The sequence below is a fragment of the Danio rerio genome, chromosome 22 (genome assembly GCF_049306965.1).
Source record: "Danio rerio strain Tuebingen ecotype United States chromosome 22, GRCz12tu, whole genome shotgun sequence".
NCBI lineage: Eukaryota > Metazoa > Chordata > Actinopteri > Cypriniformes > Danionidae > Danio > Danio rerio.
In genome coordinates this window covers 27,221,710-27,245,520 of record NC_133197.1, presented here as the reverse complement: position 1 = coordinate 27,245,520, position 23,811 = coordinate 27,221,710, and the positions used below count along the sequence as shown (strand labels likewise).

The 23,811-nt window shown below is 35.5% G+C and overlaps 1 protein-coding gene across 1 annotated transcript; it reads left to right on the top strand.

Annotated features, from left to right (window-relative positions):
• The first annotated feature begins 1,708 nt into the window (after window positions 1-1,708).
• Window positions 1,709-23,415, top strand: b3galt11 (beta-1,3-galactosyltransferase 11). Its single transcript, NM_001128796.1, has 3 exons — window positions 1,709-1,788; window positions 12,773-12,881; window positions 22,255-23,415. Exons 2-3 carry the CDS (start codon window positions 12,814-12,816, stop codon window positions 23,273-23,275), a joined length of 1,089 nt encoding a protein of 362 aa, NP_001122268.1. The 5' UTR covers window positions 1,709-1,788; window positions 12,773-12,813; the 3' UTR covers window positions 23,276-23,415.
• Window positions 23,416-23,811: the final 396 nt, after the last annotated feature.

Here is a 23,811-nt window from a genome sequence, read left to right as displayed (position 1 = left end):
CAAAGTACTACTAGAACTACTAGAACTAGAACTACTAGAGGAGGTGACAGAGGGGACTGCATTATTCCTCTCAAAAAAAGTAAATTCAGTCAATCTGTATTTTCAGAGAGAGCTGCTAGGGAATGGAACTCCATCCCACCAACAATTAGAAGATCATGCACTTTTCGTTCTTTTCAGTCTCATGTTAAAAATTGGTTATTGACAAATCAGCATTGTCAGCATTAGTACTGTATTCTTGACACATTTCTACTGTTGTCTTTGGCTTTTTGTCCTCTGCTGCCATCAGTTTTCTTCTTTTCTTTTCTTTTTTAACTGTATTTTTTATATGAAAGTGTTTTTAATGTTTAATGTTGATATTTAGCCGCAACAATCTTGGTGTTTCATAAAATCTATTTTTTTTTACGAGGTGGGTCGTCAGCCCAATGCTCAACCCCCAACCTGGAGGACGAGAATATACACACATGCCCTACTGACAATTTAATTTACCCAATTCAACAATAGGCATGGGACGATAACCGTTTTCAAGGTATACAGCGGTTTGAAAATGCAATACTGATATATATATTTTTCAGGATATATATATATATATATATATATATATATATATATATATATATATATATATATATATATATATATATATATATATATATATATATATATAGTAACCATTAAGTTTGTGATCATTCACTTAAAAAATAAAACTTTTTTATTTTGTTTGGTTCAAAAAATCACAACTGAATCCACCTTTCTGGTGGGATCACGATAATCCAGTTTTTTTTTTTTTTTTTATCAAATAGACACCAATCTGTGCTCAAAGTTTTGAATAACCCAAAGGGCAGGACTGATCTGAATCAAATGTAAGATTGGATTACATGGTCTGATCTTAATTCAATATCTCTCTTTCTAAGATTTGATCCAATCCGTGATCCAAAATCCCACTGGATTACTTCTGAACAACTGGGCCCTGGATAGTAAAACATAGGATTTCCAAATCTAGACCAATTTAATCCAGATTATTTATTTATTTTAAAAACTGGGCCCTGCAGACGCTAGACGGCAGCAAAGCACTGCTAAACAAACAAAGACTAATCACGCACTTGCTGATAACCTTATCGAAAGAACATATTTACAGATGCAAGTCAATATACTGTATATTAGGCTAATATTTTCTTTACCGATGTTTGTCTTCTGTCTGACAACACATCCAGACTATTGTTCAGACAGATTAGTCTGAAACTATTCTATGTGGTTATGATAGGCTATTGTTTCAATCTCTAATCTTTTCATTAACATATAAAAACACAGCCCAGCTAAGCAAATAAAGTTAATTAAAAGTTTAAACCCAACTTTTAGGTAGGTTCATATTCAACAAATTGGGTTGAATTAACTCTCTTTGTTGTAAAGCATATTGATAATTATTCATCAAGGTTACAAATACAATTTGTTCTGTTTTACTCTTAAATTAAAGATTTTAGATGGCAAGAGAAGAGTGTCTCATATTACAGTCATTATGTACAGACTAGAAGTGTCCTGCTTAAAAACAATAGTAAAATAAACAGTATTCAGGTGTATGTGGGTGTGGCTGAGGGCGGAGGAGACACCTGTTGTTTTACAGATGGAGGGTCCTGTTTGTTGGCAAAAACATCGACTGGAGAACTTTCTTGGACGTTTCTTGAACGTTTGTGTTGCTGGACTTGGCTGTGGAAACGGCAGGATCGTGAAACACTCTCATACAGACAACAAACACACCGCTGATCGCCAGGAGAGCTGCTGCTGTTACCCCGTGTAAGCGGATGTGTTTTTTCTCTTCTCATTTCGCGAGTCTGATTTTTTAAGTACAGTTTTGTATTACTTGACAATTTATGTGTGAAAAAAATAAGCCGACGGTTTGAGGTTGTCGGGTCGCCAATTAGGCTACTCGTGGGAATGGTAATTTAATAGGAAATGGCGCCTTATTTATTTATTGACAATTGTACTTAAGTTTTTTTTTGTTGTTGTTGTTGTTGTTGAAGGAAATCTGCTTTAAAAAATATCCTAACATCACAAAAAAGGTAGTTCTTGTTAGTCTGTTTGATGAGGCTCATATAGCCAATTGTAAATTTGATCTCACCCTTGGTAATTTGGAAATATAATAGGCTAACACTCGTTCAAGCTATTCACTAAATTGTATGGCTTCCAGCTATTTTATTAGAACGACAAACAACTCTTTACACTGATTGATAGCGTACTGTGAATTGTGTTATAATTCGTGTTTAGGAGCATTATTTCATCCAAAGATAAAAATGTTTACTATTTACTCACAAGTGGTTTCAAACATTGAGTGTGAGTTTATGTCTTCTGTAATCACTAAAGAAGATATTCTTAGGAAAACTGAACGCATGCAATTATATGAAAAACAAATACAACTTTCAACATTGAGGAAGGAAACAATCAAGGAACAAGGTTTAGAACAGGTAAAGGGCGAGTAAATGATGACAGCTTTCATTTTTGGGTGAATCTTTTTAAGTTTCACGTTTAAAATCATTGAGGTAAAGCTGGTTTTATATTCGCCCATTCTTTCATTGACAACTTCTGACACTATCCCTGCATTGTTTACCATGGTATTTTGAATAATCTGTCTGAAATCACATGTAAATATGGCTGAAAACAACATTACCACTATTTGTGGTAATGAACAATGTTGACGTTTAATAGTTATTGGCATTTAGATTTAGCTTGCTTTGCTGAAAATATTGTTATTAAAGATAAAGTCTAAATGTGTGAATGTAAAACCAACTTTACCTTATTTTTCATTGTTAGCACTTAAAAAAGTCTAAAATTCACTCTATTGCATCTTGGTTGCTTTTAAACCAGTTTTGAACAGGTCTTAATTTTTATTTTAATGTAACACTACCTCTAAAGTTTATTCGCATTGTATCACACCACTGTTTGTGTCTTGTTTTGATTCTATGAGAGCAACATACAGATCTTGCACAGTAAAAATGCTGGGTTCCACACAATCTATTTGTGTTGGGACAACATGAATAAATCAAGCCTGTTGCCAGGGGGGGTTTGGGTGGTTCGAAAGACCCACCCCTCAGTGACAAGGTTCCAGAATTCATCCCATACATGAGCTCATTTGTTTGACTGCTACACCATCATAAATTGTGAAAATAGTCCATTTAAAAAAAGCTTGGAAGACCAATCCAAATTCTTTGTTGACCATCACATTAATGTGACTTCAGCTAATCAGTTTTGGCCAATGCAAACTTTTATTTTTCATAAGTCCAACATCCAGCTGTGCAAGGAAACATACAATCCTATGTAAGGGAAGTCGTCTTTCGCTACTGTATTGCTTTTACATAGAGAAAACATTTTACAAGCAACTTTTATTCTAAATCTTGGACCTTATTCTTCAAAACTGGTTGATTAAAATTATGTGAAGCACCAAAACTGGCTCCTATTAAAATACATTTGTATAGTAATTTGGCTATTATCCAAATAGCGAAAATCTGACTGAGGAAAGTTAAATGTGCTAGCCAGTTTGTTATTTGTCTGATAAATGAAAATATGACTCTGTTTTTAATTTAAAACTTTAACAGATTCCTATTTCTTCTAATGAAATATGGTGTAATACATTTGTATTTAAAAAAAACAAATATATTTTTCATATTTCTTTTATTTTAAACCTTTAGACTAAAGTATTTTGTGATTCTAAATCTTTAGAAATATGTTGGTACATTAAAAAGTGTGGTTACATCGGTGCATTAGCCTAGTGGTTAGTGTGCTGACAAATGGTGTAGTAGCACTTCAGAGCATCCCAGCTCGAGGGCATTTCCCGTCCATACCCTTTCTCTCTCTCTCCCTCTTCGCTTCCTGTTTCATTACTGTCCTATTCACTTTAGCAAAAAGGTCAAAAATAAATCTTAAAAAAGGGTGGTTATGATGACCATCCAACAAGCTAATTCAGCTAAAAATAGTGTTTAAATGCAGTATTTAAATATCATAATTAAACAGAAATTGAGGCGAATAACTGCTGTTAATTTATTAGTTTTTACAAATTTAAGTATGTTGAACATAAAACAATTAAACTGTCCACCAAAAAACTGAAGATGTGTGGTTTCAGCTTGTTTTAAATAAGTAGTTTGAACAAACAGCATGCATAATTTTTAAGTGTAAAAAAGTAAAAACTTACTTAAAGTAATATTTGACTGTGAAATCAGCAGAAACACTTCTATAATCATACAAGTAAATGCACAAGCTGTTTTACAAATTGCCATAATTAATTATTCATTTAGCTGGTTACCTGTAGCTCATGTGCATATTTTCGTAATTCAAAATAAAGCAGATGCTACCGCTAACATGGATGTTACTCATAACAATACATAATCAGGCCCATAACCAGCCTGGTGTAAGGAGTGGTTCTTTTTTCTCAAGTAGTTGACATTTTAAAGCTCTTCATTTAATTTTCTATTGAACTATGAGGCTTAAATACTGCATTTAGTGACATTTTAAACACTATTTTCAGCTGGATTAGCTTGTCACATGGTCATCATAACCACACTTTTTGATGTATTAAAAATATTTCCTAAAGATATGATGATTAACTGCAATATGATAAGAATTAAGAAGTCCACTTTCATACAAGGTTGTTTTCCATGCAGAAATTGTGCCACATGTCAGAATTTGGTAAAGTGTAAAGATGTTTTGAATCCAGCAACAGGTAAAAATAAAAACCTCTATTACCTGCTCTACTCCAAATATGGTCTACATGTTTAAATGTCCGTGCCAAAAGATAAACATAGGGAAGTCATCATGTCAGGTAAAGTTGCGAATTAGTGAACATAAATCAAGTATACGATGACAAGATATAACTTCGGCAGTAGCAAGAGATTTTATAGATTTTGGACATGATGTTAAACAACTATGCATAGGAAGTGAGGAGGTATTTAAGTCACATAGAGAAGGGAATTCTGAGGAAAAGATTATTATAAAGAGAAGCGTTTTGTATTCATAAATTAAAATCACTTACACCAAGAGGAATGAATGAGGAGTTGGACTTTTCTGTGTTTCTTTATCTGTTTGTTGTTTTGAATTAAAAACTATAACCCATTGTGTCATTTATGAGCTGCACATTGAACTTTCATTCAGTTTGGTCATTTGGATATTGAACAATTAAAACGTACAACTACTACTACTACTAATAATAATAATAATGTAGAGCTTAAGGATTTTCATAGCTTGTCTTGTAAAATGCATTTGAAAATTCATGAATGGCAACAATATTACTATTCAAATTTGGTCATTTTCTTTCAAGAATATGGTCCAAGATTTGTAATAAAAGTTGCTTGTAAAATTTTTCTCTATTTAGCAACAATATATTAGGTCAGTAGGGAAAGATGACTTAACTAATGTCAGATCTGCTTGGTCTTAAAGCATTTAATGGGTTATTTTCACTATTTATAATGGCTAAGCAGTCAAAAAAGGACAAATCATCTCATGTATGAGACACATTCTGGTCTTTTGAACCACTCAAACTCCCTCTGGTTACGTATGGACATGATCATGTCAAAACCCAGAAAATAGGTCAGGACCAGGAAATAGGCAAGACTGTAAATCAGTGAAATAACACTGTATATTAAGATCTGCATTAAAATTAAAATCAGTAATCCCTCTAGTTGTGATCACATTTTATTATAATCAATCATTTGTTTTCTAAGTAAGAGTCATTCACTTTCAGCCATAATCTCAATACAGTAGAAAATTTGCTGGTTGACACCAGGCAGGTGTCAACATGTTGAGTTTCGTAGAACATGCGGTAACATGACGAGGGTCTGAGTCTCATGTTAAACGTCAGCATTTTACCAGCTAAACCAGATGTAACAGACACCCAAAAGTCGTTCTTTATAGTGGTGTCTCTTTGCACCTATTGTTGCTTTTGACACACTGCCACGTTAACCATGACGGAACACATCCTGCATCGACCGCCATCTTTTAGAGCTTGCCTAGAGAAAAGTTCAGATGAATTGTCAGTCTGAAAGTACAAAACAAATGCCTTTAAAGGGACAGTCACCTACTAAATGATGATTTACTCACAACTCAGTCACCTTTAGGGGTTCCAAAAACCTTTAAGTTTCTTCTGTTGAACACCAAAGGATACATTTCGAAGAAAGCTGAAAACCTGTAACCATTGACTTTCATATTAGGAAAAATAAATACTATGGAAGATAGGGCTACACAATACATCATTTCAGGATCGATTACGCAATGTGCACATCTGCAGAATATGCTTAAGTTAGGATTATAGTTGATTATAACCAATGCAGAGTTTAATCATAATGGAGTAAAAGTTGATCATCTGTATGCATGTTTAAAGAGACAGTTAATTTGAATTATTAAACTTTACTCACTATTTTCATTTTACCCTTCACTTGTTTCAAACATTTATGAGTTTCTTTTTGTGTTCAACATAAAAAATATATATAATTTAACAACATTTGAAACAAGTGAACGGTGACTAAATAGTGAGTACATTCTCATTTTTGGGTGAACCTACCCATTTAAGGCTATCCAAATTTTTTTTAAATTTTTTATTTATTTTTATTTTTTTAACAACAAAACAGAAGGTCAGTAGTGAAAGATGACTTCACTTATGTCAGATTCTGCTTGGTCTTAAAGCATTTAATGGGTTATTTTTACTATTTATAATGGCTAAGCATTTCCCAGAGATGGGTTGCAGCAGAAAGGGCATCCGCTGCGTGAAAACGTGCTGGATAAGTTGGCGGTTCATTCCGCTGTGGCAACCATGGATTAATAAAAGGACTAATTAGTGAAATTAATAAAAACAGTCAAAGTAGGACAAATGAGCTCATGTATGGGACAAATTCTTGTCTTTTAAACCACCCGAACTCCTGTCCACCTGTCCAACTGCTCATTAACCAGAATTGTGACTGTATGAACATTTCAGAGTTTGAAACATCCGGTTACAAGGAATTATAATGTTTGTAACTTCAATAAAGATTGCATTATATGTAATGAAGACTTTGCAGTGTGCATTGTTCAATATCTGGATAGGAATTGAGGAGGTATTTAAGTCACATAGAGATGGAATTCTGAGTAAAAGATTATTACAAAGAGAAGCGTTCTGGATTCATAAATTAAAATCACTTACACCAAGAGGAATGAATGAGGAGTTGGACTTTTCTGTGTTTCTACATCTGTTTGTTGTTTAGCTATAATTTTGTGAATCATGGATTTTGAACATGTAATGATACAAATAATGAAAATGACAACGTTTTTTTATGATTTGGACTGTCGGAATTTCATTGTATTGATGTAGACATGATTAAGTGAAGGATAGTAATTGCTATGCTATTTTCCTGTGAATGTTTTTGAAGGTGACATGTCATAAAGCACGAGTCATGTCATACTGTATCCTGAACATGATTATGAGTTCACTGCACTCAAATGGCCTCCACAGTCATCAGACCCTAATCCAATAGAGCACCATTGGGGTTGTGGCTGAACGGGAAATTCATGGATGTGCAGCAAACAAATCTGAAGCAACTCCGTGAACGTATCATGTCAGACCATGTAGATTTTTATGTCTTTCCCTTTAGGGTAAATGTCTGCTAATCAAATACACATTATAGGACTTGAGTCTGTCATTAGGCGTTATAGCGGCTCTTGTTTCAGGTAGAACAGGTTGCTCTGGTGTTTCACCAAGTAATCCAGCCTTAGTTTGTTGGAGGAACTAGAGGCTTCAATATAATAGACAAAGGTATGGCTGGAATGACTGACATTTCTGTAAACAGAGTCCTTAAAGTCCACATGAATCGGAAGCTGCATACATTTATTTATTTATTTTTTGTATTGTGACGCAGTTCCTAGAGAAACGAAAATTTAAATGTGAAAACCATGGGCATGACTTGTTTTTTTTTACTGCAAGCTGATTGGATGTAGTAAAGTGTGCATTTCATTCAGAAAGATGGGGAAAGAGTTTAGTAATTACAACCTAACAGACATCTCCTCCTCCTCACCATATCGGTTTGTTGTCAAAACTGACAGCTGGAGGGGCGTGGTTAAGTATGTTAGCCATACTCAATACCTCAGACAGACGTAATCTGAGAATTTAACTGAAAACAAACAGGAAGTGCATGTTTAGATTTTAATTTTAGATTAGAAGGACAAACTTTTTCTTAATGACATACACATGAATTGTTCACCATAAAAATAGCAGTGTAACTGTGAGCTAACAAAATTATATAGTAAGTTTTGATATCATTTGTAGTTAAGGGATGGTTCCCTTAAAACTTCAACCTGTTCCAAACCTGTTTCTTTCTTCTATTAAACATAAAGGAAGATGTATGGAAATATGTTGGGGGGAAAAACAACTTTTGACTTTCATAGTATATTTTGTTCTTAGTATGGATGTCAACTGCTGCTTTTTTCCCAACATTCTTCACAATATCTTGTTTTGTGGTCAACAGAACACTGCAAAAACAAATCATATATTTTAGTTTCTAGTCCAGACATCTGAAGATTCTTAAATCAATTTTCTAAATTATTAGAAATTCTTTTTCAAGAAAGAATTAGCTGTTTTCGGTTTGCAATAAGATGATTTTACTTGCCCAACTTTCTTTAAAAGGGAGTTTATTGCAAAATCCAAGCAATTATGTCTGGTTACAAAAATATTTGAAACATTTGTGTAATAAATGACACTTTTTCTCTCTCCTTATTTTTATGCCAAGTACAGATTTTTACAGAGATAGATTTCCAGCAGAATCCACTTCAACAAACCCTAAATACACTTATATAAATATTATAAATAATATTAATATTACACTAAATAATATAAATATTAACAGTAATAATAATAATAAAAAATAGCAAGGATACAAAAAAAAATTAAATAAAAACCAGCAAAATAAGAAAGTGAATATAATAAATAGACAATAATAATGGGTGTTACAATCAAGGATAATGCTGTGCTAGCTTACGACGATAGGGTAGCATAGACTAAGTATACTGTAAGAGTCTGGAAATAAGAGTCAGTGAAATTACAGTTACATACAAGATAAGTCACATTATTCCCCTGGAGATGCATTTATAGCAGAGAAATATGATAAATATGATAATTGATAAGTGTTGCCAAACAAAGGAGAATTTGCTAGAACGTCTAATTGAATATTGAATTTTTTTCCAAGTGTACATACAACATCAGATCAGCCAATGTGATGCTTTAGGAAGATTTAAAAATTTCCAATGCAATAAAATGTATCCACAAGCCAGTAAGGTAGATTGTTTTATTTGGCTGTTAGTAATAATAATAATCATGACCTGAATTTTGAGAATTTTTTTCTTTTTTTTATAGTACAAGACTGGAGCGTTCAGTGTGGAATCAGACATTATTTACTTTAGACCATTTATACATGTAAAAATTCAGTTTGTTTAACTCGGAAATGTGAATTTAAATGTTGTTTATCCAACAGAGAATTGAGATGGTCTGACTTCTGAGAATGAACACAGTGTTTCATGTGCTCAAATTTTAATGTGACTGCAGCGTTACTCCCAAGACCAGTCGCGACACGCACACACACGCACACAAACAAAAACAAAACAAAAAAAACTTTCTTTTTATATTTACAACCTAATGTTGCATTTATTTACTTATTCTTTGTTTTTAATTTTATGCTCAGTTACATTGTTTAAAACAACATATGCAAAAAAGATATGAAATAAGACTGGGCGATATGACAAAATTCTCATTTTCATAAGTCATTTCATATTCTAATAACCATGTTTATCTCAACATAGCACCATTTCAGTAAATTCAATAAATGAATACTTATATACAATATGCACTCATCTGATCATATTCCTCACTTTTATTTAAAACTTTAGGCCAAATGTTTTAGTAAAACAGTAAATATTAATAAAATATAAAACTTTTTTTTATTGCAATATTAACATAAAATAAAATGTGAAAATTAAAAAAAAAAAAAAAAGCAAAATGTCAACAGTTTCAAGATTGCAGCTTTCTCACGATTCTGTTATGCATGTGTTTGTCTGCATCCCATAATGGCGTTGATTTTGAATGCATGAAATCTGAGAAGATATTGTGTGATTGACTGCACCAAACAATTCAACAACAATTAACCCTTGTTATACTGGCAAGCGTCTCATATTCTGTGTAATGGTGAAGTTTTGTCAGTTAGCCTTTGTAAAACAATATTTATTATTATCCATTATATGCGGGGCGGATAGTCTTAAGTTGCACCTGTTTTATCACCAGTAGTGCTTCACAAAACATAGATAGAAGATTAGATTGACAAGCTGTTTAAAAACACCACTGATAAATACACAGAATGGAGAGTAGATTGTTTAAATCCTGAAGTCTACATCACTAATAACTGTAAACGGACATATTGAAACTTTGCTGTTAAAACATTGAGTCACTAAACATTCATATGCACAAAACGGTCATGCTAAATCTAAATCTGTATTCTAGATGTGCTAAAAAATAAATTCATTAACAATTAATACTATATAAATGCAATAATCACATACGCCTGGGGCTTTGTATAAAGAAGCGTACATATATGAGCAGTATCACACTTCTAGCAGTGTAATATGGCTGTATATTAGTACTGGTGGGAGGCTTGTGTTAGCCGGGTGCCTTAGTGTCCCACCAGTGCTGATATAAAGCCATATTGCACTGCTATGGGTGTGACATTTCTTTTATACAACAGTTCGACGGCATATATGAAATGTATATATGTTTATAGTGTATATAAAAAAGAAAATCAAACACGGAGAGTTTAAAATTGTTTTTTAAGAGGAACTGCTTTCTTTCACTACTTTTTGTGGTGGAATTTCAACCGTCACTTTCTTTGGTTTGCTCAGACAGGTTAATGGCCACCGATGCACTGAATCTGATGTTCCGAAATTATAAATGTTTTAAAATATGTAAAATGTTTTAAAATAATAAAACATCTTTATTAATAATTTGCATAGTTGCAATCAAAACAACTACATTCTCGACTTAAAAAAAGCCTTAAAAGGTTTTCCAACAGCAGCAATATTTGTCAAACTGTAGAGTGTCTTCTGATTGTCGCTGTATGTGGGCAGAGTAACATTTGCAGTAAAAACTTAAAGTATAAATTTGCAAAGAAAGTACTGTATATGTTAACATTATATTGAATCATCTTTATATTTTCCAAAATGACTAACCACAGAGTTATGGGATCAGAAGAAGTATCAATCTGTAAAGATATTTTAAATGAGGAATATAAGCATGTTTTGGATGGTATTAAAAAAGGTATGCAAGTTTGCTGTTTTCAACATATTTTGTAGAAATTCTGTGAATTAAACTGCACAATAATTCTAATAAAAAGAATAAGAGTTGGCTCACTATAGAACAAACATCTTTGATTTTATTTAAAGTTTTTCTATTTATGAGGGAAAAGCTTCATTATAGATGTAATATTGCCACTTGTGTGACTTTGGTAAATTAAATATAATTGTTGAAAACATTTACTGAGACATTTTTGGAGTATTTTTGCAGTACCTTAAAATACAAACCTACACAAAACAAAATTTAGAAATGGTTTCACTTTCACTATTATTTATTCATTTGCATGGAAGTTCTCCAACTAAATGCTGATTTATACTTCTACGTCAAGCAAATGCGTATGCTACGGCACAGCCTACACACGGCTTAGATGTACAAATCACAAGCTCTGTGATTGGTTGGCTTGGTAGCACTAAAGAGTGTGGGTGGAGGTGAGTGTTCACAAGTATGGAGTCCCATGAAGGAGATCTGGATTGAAACTGTTGTTTTGTGTTTACCTTATGATTAAAGTTGTTGCACGTCTGCCAGTTCTTGCCTCAAAATGAACGAGTTTGACCGACTTCGTCACCTTCCAATTATTGGAGGGTTCTATCTGTGTTCTGAATGACTTTGAGATACTGAGCTTCAAAGTTTTTGCACTTCATAGCAAGCTGTATGTGTGTAACATTTATTTATTTTTTAAACAAAAAGTCGTCAAATGTAAATGCAATAAAGTTAACTTGTGTAACTTATAAAAAAACATGCCATAATGTAAATAAGTTGTCATTTAATAAGAATATGTCAATAACTTAAATTTTGGCAAAAATGTCAAATAGAACCTTATAATTCTAAGGTGACGACTTGTACATTTAGGTAGTGTTCAGAAAAAACAAAACACCAGCAAAGAAACTCGACACAGAGGAACATAAACACCTCACTGCCAGCTAGCATTTCGGAAGTGTTATTGCAGAGCAACAGAAACAGCGCGCAGAAGTATATACACGGCAATGCACAAGGCATGCGCCGTGGGTCATGCCGATCACTCAACATAGAAGAAGTATAAATCCGGCTTTAGGCTTATTCTGAAAACATATCTCTATATACATTTCTGGAGAGTGTCAAATACTTCCCAGGAGGTATGTTTTTTTTTTTTCACAGTTTTTGTTGTCATGTAAATCCACCAGAAGCTACTGTCGACTGACTGATTGCCTGACCCACCCTCCTCCTTCCCTAAACTCAACCCGTAGTGTTTTCTAAAGCATCGATTGACCTGTGCCCACCTCCTTCACTAACCCAACCGACAGTGTTTTCAAAAGCAATCCAGAAAAAGAAAAGCCCCTTGATTTTTACCACGTTTTCAGATTTTACCCCATCCTCACCCTGTTATTGACTTGTTTATTTTATTTTTTGCCTTTCTGTTTTATGTCTTACCTGTTTCCTTGATCTGTTTTTCACCAGACTTGAATCCTGTCATCGGGGTCAACTTCTCTGTGCATCTCATGTCCGCCAAAGTACATGGCGAGCTACCGGACAAACTGGTAACAGCGGGAAAGCCATTCTTACGGAGGTAAGTGGACAGCTGGTGAGCGCAAAAAGGAACAGCATCATACTGCCTCGTAGCATTTGTTTTAAAGATGAAATGCAGCCATACGTACTTCTGGCTGTATAATTCGCGATCTCCAGATATTTATATAGGGCTACATTTTCCAAATGAGCAATAGTCTTTTGGTAGTTTCAGCTTGGCGCAAGAGTTATTTTGAGGCGTTGCGCTATGCTGTTTAAATAGCAAATGCATTAGCGCTCATTTGTGCGCCCATAGGCGTTCTGGTCTAAACAGGAAGGCGTTCTGAGGCGGACCGCTGGCGCGTCGCTATTTCGAGAAACTAATAATAGATTTTTCATTAGACCAAAACTAACCCGGTCTAAACTCCGGCGCAGAATTGCGCCTCGCTTATGCACTGCTTAATACGCACAAGAGAGCAATAGGCAAATATCTTTACATATGAAAAAAAATAAATATTAAGGATATATATAGGATATAATAAGAATAGATATAGGATATAAATATAAAGGATTAAAATATTACAAAACATATTATTTTCTGCCCTATAAATATGAAAAATCACTGCTTTTATGCCTTCTTCATCTCGGGAGGCTTTTTCAGTTCATTCATAACAATTTGCTTTTGTATAATGTTATTATTATTAGCAGTATTATTTAATATATCCATATTTATATTTGTTTTATTAAAAACAAGCTTAGATTTGCCCACCTGTCAGGTTTAAGACCATATGGGGCATGGCAGGTGTATTTGGAAATAACTCAGTATTTTGACCACAATTGGTTATTATTGTTCATTTATTCGTTTGCTAGAAATTATAACTGAATTTAGAAATAGTTTTGAAACAAATCTTTGCGCTTAACAAACGAAATTAATTATTTATAGGCTAATTGATGTTTGTGCGTAAAGGTTTCTGTTTAAAAACTGTCAACTGTTAACTGTTTGCTTGTGAAATGCTCATTTTTTCCACTAAGACTTACTTTGCGTCCTGTAAATAGCGAATGCGCTCTTGGCCCGATGCAGCTGGGTCTTAAAGGGAATGGGAGATGAGACTCTCTAATTGGTTTATTCTCAAAACACACCTATAACTCATTAAGAAAATAAACTCAACCCTTTTAGACCATGCGCCTTGGCGCAAGGCAGATTTCCCACCCGTAAATTAGCAAAAACGCGTCCTGACACGCCCTGAAAGCGTTTGCGCCCTGCGTTTTGCGTTCTGTGCATGGACCGTCAAAATAGAGCCCTATGTTGTAACCGCTCATGTTATTTACAGGTGAAAAGCAACTAAATATTAACAATTGAAAATATAGTATTTTATTCAAACTCAGTATTAAATGCCATTACGCGGATGCAGACAGAATCGTGAATAAAAGCATCGTAAGAAAGTTGCAGAATCGAATGAATTTGATTTAGCAATTTAAAAAAAAAAATTTAACAGTTTTTAAAAGGGTTTTATTTTTATTAATGCTGATTTTGTTTATTTATTTATTTTTACATTTTAAGTCAGTGATTCACATCCAGTTGCATTTTTAATGTGACATACAAATGAATGTACAAACAACTAACAACCTTTTGTAAGTGTCATTATGGGTTACTAAGGTGTTCAAGTTTTATTTAAGCTGATAATTGGCAGTCATTTTCCGCAGTAGTTTCTATTACATCCAGCCTCTTCTTGGAATGTTTTGCCACTCTTGCTGTGGGAAAGCGATGTCAGTGCATGCCCTCTATTGTCTCCTGATTTTCTCCCTGTGGAGCTCCTCCCTGCGACTTGAGACTGGTGTCGCTCATAAACATTCTGCTTCTATAGCACATTTACCCCCAATGCTCTTTACAGGACTGAATTTGGGGGCAATTTTGGGGGTAAGGACTTTGGGTGTACTGATATTCAAACATAACCGCAATAAAAACAAGGCAGACCACCCACTTTTTCATACCGTGGTACTCTCATGGGGTATTGAGCCCCAGCAGGTGACATTGTTAAACAACACCTGATGATGAAAACATGTATCTCAAGGAAAACAAGTGAGAGGCAACGAGCAAATAGGGGCTGAGCGAAATGAGGATGTACTGTAGGTCAAAGGAGATTTTTCTTGGTATCTGTGAATCAATCTGTAATCGTGTAAAAGCACATTCACACCAAGCATGTTAACTATCAAGATGAGAACAAAACAGCATACTTAACGTTGTTCTGAATGTAAGACAGCAGCAGAGCTTAGACCACAGCTGTATAAACCAGTGTGTCTGAGTTGTAAATGAGCGGGTGTGGTAGCCTCGCAACTGAGCCCGACGTCAACACACCAATGATCAAAATTGTGACTCTTTTGGTAGCATATGCACCCGAAATTGAATCTATGTGACCTCATAATATATTTGGGAGCATATGTGCGACTGTATATAATGGTTGTAGTGCGACCTGTATTAATTTTTTTTTCTAAAAACCTGTCTTTCGATTCCAGTCTGGTAATGAAGCAGCATTTCAATCCAACGAGTCAAAGCAAACAAAATCGTCACTTGCTGATTTACTGACAGCAAATGTTAACAGTAAAAAAGGAATTTGCTGCGGTTGTCACGGTTTGTTGTAGAAACGGGAGCAAAAAGGATCCAAGTGCAGTTTATTTAAGAGATCGTGCAGTAAACGGAAAAACAAGACATCTATGGCAGGAATCAGAATCATGAACAGGAACAACAAACTCACTATCACAAGACTTACTTTGGCAATGAAGACAAACAACGCAGTGACAAACAATGGGTGAATGGGTGTATAAATAGTCCAGTAAATCAACAGGAAACGGAGACAGCTGTGAATGGCAAATCAGTGTAAGTGATACCGGGTGTATGCACATGGGATGTATAGACTTGTAGTTCTTTCACCACTGTAGTTCGCCAGCAACTCGCAGCGAACTACAGGGGTGAAAAAACTACAAGTCCATACATCCCATGTGGATACACCTGGTGTATGCACCACATGCTCTACATCTGGTGGACACAGACAGTCATGACAGCGGTAGGAGAAGCTGCGTGAATCTTTTCTTTATTTAATAAGTGACTTCCATCCCAGAAGGCAATCCTGAAACACAGTGAATGTGTGGTGGCATTTGAAGACACAGACACTCTTGATTCTGGAAGTTATTAATAATATAATAACATTAATACTGAAATGGTTACAGCATTTAGAATTTCCAAAATGTAAGATTCCACCCACCGGTCCAATGACGGAGTCCAGTGTTGTGGTCGAAGGAATTCTGCGTGTATGCCTTTTCGGACGCTTCTGGAAAGAGTTATTTTATTTCATTAAAATTTATTGACCAATTTTTGACCTAATGCGTGTTTTAATCTGACTCCAATTTAAATTTGATAAATTCATCATTTACGTTTTTAGCTGATCATGTTATTGGTTGTGATTTAAATTTAGAATTTGATATTTTCTGAGGTCCCATATTCTAAATTGTACGTTCATTAGGGACTAACGTCGCTCAGAGTTCCACGCCCCAGCTTTGCGCTTCTTCTCACGGACAATATGTCGGCACTCTGAAAATAGTCAGAGGATGCAGGATTAACTAATATTTAGATAGGTTGGTTGCATAACGCTCACCTAATCCTAAATAAACAGATTTTAGCCAAGCCCGTGCAACTTCCTGCTTCCAGTGGTCAAATGACTAAAAGGTCTACATGTTATCGGAACGCTATGGCTATGAATAATCAAATGCGCCAATTAATCAATTCAATTTATGCCATACTATAAAGGTAACGAAGACTCCTTGTAATCTACTGGATACAATAAATTCGCAAAACTCCAGAATTAATCCAAAAGGATTAACATTTATTTTACCAGGCAGGTAAAACAACACTTAGAATTAATCAAAATTGAATACAAAACATAACTGATCAGCATAACATATAAACACAGGTAAATGCAAATTCAAATACAAAGTTAAAAAAATTAATTTATAAAGTCAGCATACCTGGCAAATATTGAGAGACACACAGAGGCTGTGTGGGAAGTCTGGCTACAGAAATTTCCCCAAGTGTTTTGCCAAGATTCTTTAAGTACCCATTAACATCTGTGAAACAGTCATAAATATTTAGCACCCAAATATCTGACTCTGTTTTTAGAGTTAATTAACTTCAAAGAGTCTAACATTGGTTTGACGTGACAAAGTTTATCAACAAATCTTTATTATGGACTGTCATTCTTAGGAGAGAGAAAACATTCACCAGTTTATCTTAAGATATCCATGAACATCTGTGAAGTAATCATGACTATCTACTTCTAAAAACTCTGTCTCTGTTCTCAGAGTTAATGTACTTCAAAGGGTTACCCAATGTTTTGAGGTGAAATGAAGTTTGAAGATAGTTTACCAGTCACACCTGAATGATTATAATTAAAAAAACAACACCAGTATTGGAGGAGGATGCGGGTGAAAAGGAATGTTCTGATTATATTTTCCAGTCACCTCTTCCAGATTCCAGAGTCTTTATGGTTTTATTGCAAGGGATAGTTGTTTGAGTAAAATCCAGTCTTACAAAAACAACATATTAGATGTTTAACAGTGTGCTCAACCTGCTGGTTTGTCCATTCACACACATTTTTATTATCACATGATCTCTTATAACTAAATCACATGACCTTTTTTTAATGCGCGTATTGGAATTTGGGCGGTAAAAGTGTTTCCATCACAGTTTATGCGCATCTTTTCTTATCGAATAAAAAGTTATTTTCTATAATCTTACTCGTTTATGCGAATATGTTTTTTATCGCATTTTCAAAATTGATGCCCATCTTTGTGTTTCCATCATCTGTTTTTTTATGCGCATATCCTAAATGAAACTTAGCTGATGACTATCTTGGAAACAGTACCATGGGAAATAATGATAATGGGAGGTTTTCAAGCTAGGTTAGCAAATTGAAGTATACAAATAAAAGTACCTCAGTTATGCAGTGCTGGTTTATAGTCATTGAATTGCTTCTTTTATTATGTATTTTATTCCCCGTACACTGACTGCAATCTTTAAATTCTCTGTTTGATTTGATTAATAACACTTTACACGAGCTGGATTCATGTCATCTGTTGGTTACAACAGATCTGGGGTCATCTGTTAGTTACAAGGGATTGATGCAGAGTGAAATTAAACAGATTGTTATAGTTTTGTTGGTGTGTAAATGCAAATATATGTATATTTATTAATTAATGGTAGTTTATGGATGAAATACAATTATTAAAGTAATGATCAACATATTCGTATAATTTGACTAAATGATTAAATTGCATTATGAAAAAGGGATCTTACACAGTTCATAAGGTTTTTCCTTTTCTTTTTTCTACATTTTCAGGTTGGGTTGAAATAAAAGTTTTTACATTATTATTTCCTGAATTTTGTATCACCTTAGTCCCAATGTTTATGCAGGAAATCAAAAACATTTCCCCCATTTTGTTTGTATACACACACACACACACACACACACACACACACACACACACACACACACACACACACACACACAGTAGTGGACAGAGTACACAAATAAGGCAGTTCAGTATAAGTACAGTTTCTCTAATAAAATCTTTTTCCAGTAGAAGTATAAAGTCCTCTTTTCATTATAAATATACTAAAGTACTTGATTTTTAATATACTTGCATCATGAAAGATAAAGTATTTATAGTGATGAATGATTATTTAGCAGGAAATGTGAAGGAAACTACTCTAATAACCACACTGACAATTCGTAGTATTCACGTGAAAACATGTGAAACCATATTCACACGCAGTGGCGTAGCGGACGGGCCCGCAGGGCACGCACCGCGGGGGGGCCCTGCGTGATTACGGGGGCCCATGTCGTCGCGATTTTCAATGATTGAAAATCCAGGAACCGCAATAATCAAACTCTTGGGAACAACTGTGGTCGGAACCAAAGTTCACAGAACTGTGTTCTCTGAACTCCTCTCAAGGTGGACTACTTCATTCTGATTGCTTGCTGCCGAACCGCGTCATAGCCAATGAAGACGTGCCGCTGTTTCTTGCCGCCGCTTCTTGTTAAAAAATGAATGACTTCTGGCTTCTTTGACGCTCTCGCCGCTTTCGGTTTGTGATCGCTCCTCAGTTTTTGAAGGATTCCCCGCATTGTCACTCCACCCCACCTCATTTCCCCGCTTCAATTATTATTTATATATCAAGATAGCAATAACTATCTTTTCATGAGCTGTGTTAAATTTTACATATAGCTGCCGCATGCATGGCTGACAGCATTGCGAGGATTAAATGAAGGATTATACAGTACCTCTCGCGCTTAAAATGTGTAGATTCAGTGGCAAACGCTGATACCTGCAAATCCCGTTCCACAGATTTTACAGTGAATGGCTTTAGTCATTTTCATAGCGGACTTGAAGCCACTGGAAGCCTTTTATCAAGTCTTTTACTCTTGGAAAAGTGTAAATGGTGGATTAACATTCAGCACATGATCACTGATAAGATGTGCCCTTATTAGTAACTGTAGGTAAATCTGTCAGTGTTATTTTCATTCTCTCATTTTCAGCGCTTCACATTTTCGCAGTTGTAGCTCCTGTCATCTGAAGGCAGAAGGCATTGACTGAGTGATTGATGGCTGATATTAACTAATTATTCGCGTTCAGTTCTAGAGGAGTGGGCCAATAAGAGCACAAAGGCGGGGAAAGCATTGCTGGCTTTTTTTACTTCAGCAAGTTCAAATAACAGCTTTTTTAATCTGTTCCTGAGATGCATTCTGCATAAATGTCTCCTAAATCCGCGCACGCGGTGAGGATTTTGCAGTGAAAACTATGAAAATGTGAAAATGTATGCACTACAATGAACTCCAACCGAACTCTTGTCTCCTTCACCAGCTGTGGGAAAAGCCATTAGAACGACATCGATCACTGCCTTTTCATGCCAGAGTCCCGCGGAAAAAAAGTGATAGACAGGTGGTCATTTGTTTGTTACTTTATTTATTTATGGTTTAATTATGGGTAAAGCAAAGACCATGTGGGTCAGGTAGTGAAAACGGTAGGCTACAATTAATTAATTTTGAGTTAATTGATATTTAACAACCACCCCCACCCCCCGCCTACGACGACGATGGCATCGTCCATCACAATGTTTTACATTAGACATCGTAAAATGCCAAATTGGTCAACATCGCCCAACCCTAATTAAAAACTGAATTGATCATTCCTTATATATGGCAAAGTAAGCAGACAAACTTCATTTCTTAATGGTAGAGGTGGTGTTTTAATTTTAGTTTACTCCGGTAATGACTGCGCTAAGGAGAAGTTTGATGCCAACGTAAAACGTTAATAGAGTTGCTGGTGCTCGTTCGTAAAAAGTTCAGTGCACTCCTATTTTAATGCTGCATTCACACCAGACACGGCACCCGCGGATAAATCACGCTATTCGCACGTAAATAGACGTGTGAACATTTGCAGTTTACTCGCTTCAATCGTGCATTAAATTCGATTTCATTCGTGTGTCAAGTTCACTTCACAATAGACACGGATTCCCGTCATGGGCAGGACTTCTGTCTGCCTAGTGACTCTAGCTTTATTGCTAAATGGCTAACATGGATTTTATTGAGAGAATAGCTGTGCTTATGTGCTTTAGGAAAGCTGAAAAACAGCATAGATTTGTTCAGCGCCATGTCTAAGTCTACTAGATTGTTTCAGAGATGCACCCAGCTCTGTGAGTTCATCAACTCCTCCAGACATTAAACCCGGATGATGGAAGCTTTCAGCAGTGCTTCCGACTGAGCCAAGCCCAGTTTGATGAACTGTTGTCCGGTGTCGGCAAGAGGATTTCCCTTAGGGTCACCAACAACAGGCACTGTCATAATCTCGCCCCTACAAGGCAAAGCTCATGATTGGTTAATGCAGCACGAATGTCCCTTGAAGTTCAGATTTTCCAACTCGAGCAATTCGCAAGTTAAGCACGTTAAACGCGCAAAACACTCAAAACGCTCAACTCGTGCTGCTTCATTCGTGCAAATCGCATCATTTTGCACCTCCTCATTCGAGCAAACAGGCCACAGGATGTCTATTCGCGTCTTTGCAGTGACTTAACATGTTAATCACTCGCGCTTGATGCTTCATCTACATCTGGTGTGAATGCAGCATAACATTGACATTATTTGCTCATTAATTTTGTAATGAATTTGTTATGGCCGAGAAGATCATTATTTCACCATTCTTCATCACTATTCACTAAGTGGAAACACGGATACATGAACACTGGAGCAGTTCAACAGTTCAAATTTTAAAAACATCTATTTCCCACTAATGATTGAGACTACACTGCATTTAGTACGTGCTCGAATGTTTTTAAAAGTTCAGCACTGAAAGGAACCGAACTCGATTCTTTTTACAACCCAACTTCCTGCAGAAAAGTTGCGATCTAAAATAAACAAACCTAACAGAAGAATGTGCGCAGCTGCAAATAAACTAATAAGCATATTTAACTTAAATTTTTACTTAATTAGACCCGTGGTTCTTAAACAGGGAACATTTTATAATTAAACTATTAGAATGTCCTTATTTTATCCATTACCTTTGAAGAACAAAATAGAAATTAATTGAAACATGGTTTACATGTTAGTAATAAACGTTAAAAAACAACATGCAAATAAAAAGCAATCAGCCTTTCCATTTTTTTATTTTTGTTATATTGTTTTTTATTTTATTTTATTTTTTTATATTATTATTATTATTATTTTTTGCAACTCCTGGGGATGTTACGATATATTAAAAACACTTCAGTCAGTGTCAGATGCAGCACATTGATTTTATGGCACCAGGTTAAACTTTTGAACACCTTTACGGCACACAGGTACATTAAAAATAAATACAAGCCACAACTGAACATGGAGGATGGTCTCTGAGTGGCGTTCTCTCTGTAGTGTGCAAGGATTATATATCTATAAACACCTCAGAGAATATTGGGTGTCGCGAGTCACTGGCATTGTTATTTTTAGGGTTGCGGGCTCAAGTTTGGGAACCTCTAAATTAGACCACTTTAAATGATTATACGTGTCATAATCATTACTCAACAAATGTATATTTATTCTACTTGCATTCATTTTTAGGACTGTTTAAACGCACGGTTTTACAAATAAGGCTTCTGCATGGTCCTCCAAATGTCATCAGTTTTTTTTTTTAATCCCTCTAGGCTTGGTTTAATATTAATATTCATTAACTCATTCCTTAAACCAACCTCACTCCAACCCAAGGCCTTTTTTAATCATTAAAGATTTTTAAGATTTTTAAAGACCAGTAGTGCATTCATGTGTTTTAACTGTGCGTTAAAAAGAGTTCCCTCAGATGTCTTTATCATTGAATCTTACTAGTCATTGAACTAGGCTCTTTTCGTTCCCTTCCAGCTGTGTCTCGTTTGGTCAGATGTCCTGTAAGAAGTGGCTGCTGGTTTGTTTCCTGGTTCCAGGAATTGCTTTAATGATTTACCTCGGCCACAGCCCTTTGACGAAACCCTGGCATCACGCATCAGTGCAGAGAGAAGCACAAAGACCAAACGCAGACTCTCCAAACACTGAAGAAGATCCTGGGTTGTACCATGTTGCCTACCCTCGAAATTACAAATTCATCATAAACCAACCGGGGATATGTGAAGAGCGAAAACCCTACGTGGTGATAATTGTCCCTGTGCCACCTCATGATTTTAATGCACGCAATGGAATCAGGAACACATGGGCCGGAGAAAAGGTTGTTGAGGGCAAAGAGGTGCTTGTTCTGTTTATTTTGGGCTTACATAGTGGAGATGATGAAGAAACGTTGCAGGAGCAACTGCGTAACGAGAGCCAGCAATACAAAGACCTTCTGCAGAGCAACTTCCAGGACAGCTACAGGAACCTGACCATTAAAACCATGATGATGATGGAGTGGCTCAGCAGGGATTGTCAACAGGCGTCTTACGCAGTAAAAGTGGACGCTGATGTGCTCCTCAATGTGAACAACCTAATCAATATGCTTGTGAGTCTAAACACAGTGCAGAGCAACTACATGACTGGGTTAGTGTGGGATGCTAGTCCTGTCATTCGAGATTCCTCCAACAAGTTTTTCCTCCCCTACGATGTTTACCCTAAATACGCATATCCTCCTTATCCTCTGGGCATGTGTTACATCATTTCTTTGGACCTGCCTCAAAAGTTTCTCAAGGAGTCGAAGAAAATTAAGCCTCTATATATTGAAGATGCGTATCTAGGAATGTGTTTGGAGCATTTAGGTATCGCCCCTGTCAAACCTCCAAACATGGATCAGTTTGTGGTAAAGCCACCGCAATACAATCGCTGTTACTTTTCCCGACTCATAGCAGTACTGACTGATAACACAAATCAGATGACCTCTTTTTGGACGGATATTCATTTGACCAGCAGCCCTTGCTGAGCTGGGAATCTTACTAAATAGTAGGCTATATTGCAATATGATATTATGTTTGGTTGTGTGTCTTTTATGCCTGTGTGTGTATGTGAACGAAACGGTTTGGTTTATCATGACAAGTATTAATTGTGGTTCCCCTGCACAAGGAAATAAGTATATTTGGAACTGAGGCTGTCATTTGTGACCGAGAAATGTGAAGAAAATGTTGTAAGTTTTTCCATTTTTGTAGTGCAGTAAAAAAAAGAAAAGGTTTACATGTTTATTTAAGTATCACTAATATATAAACCGCAGCTCTGCACAGTTTAGCTCCAACTCACACCTGCTTAATATTCTCTAGTAGTCATGAACACCTTGATTAGTTGGATCAGCTGTGTTTGATTAGGATTGGAGCAAAGCTGTGCAGAGCTGCGGCCCTCCAGGGATCCAGTTTGAGAGCCATGTGTTAATGTAAACACATTCAAATAAAAATGTAACATTTTCATTTAAACATTGAAAGATTATTTAAAAAGTGTCACTTTGTAATAAAAACAAGTGTATTTTTG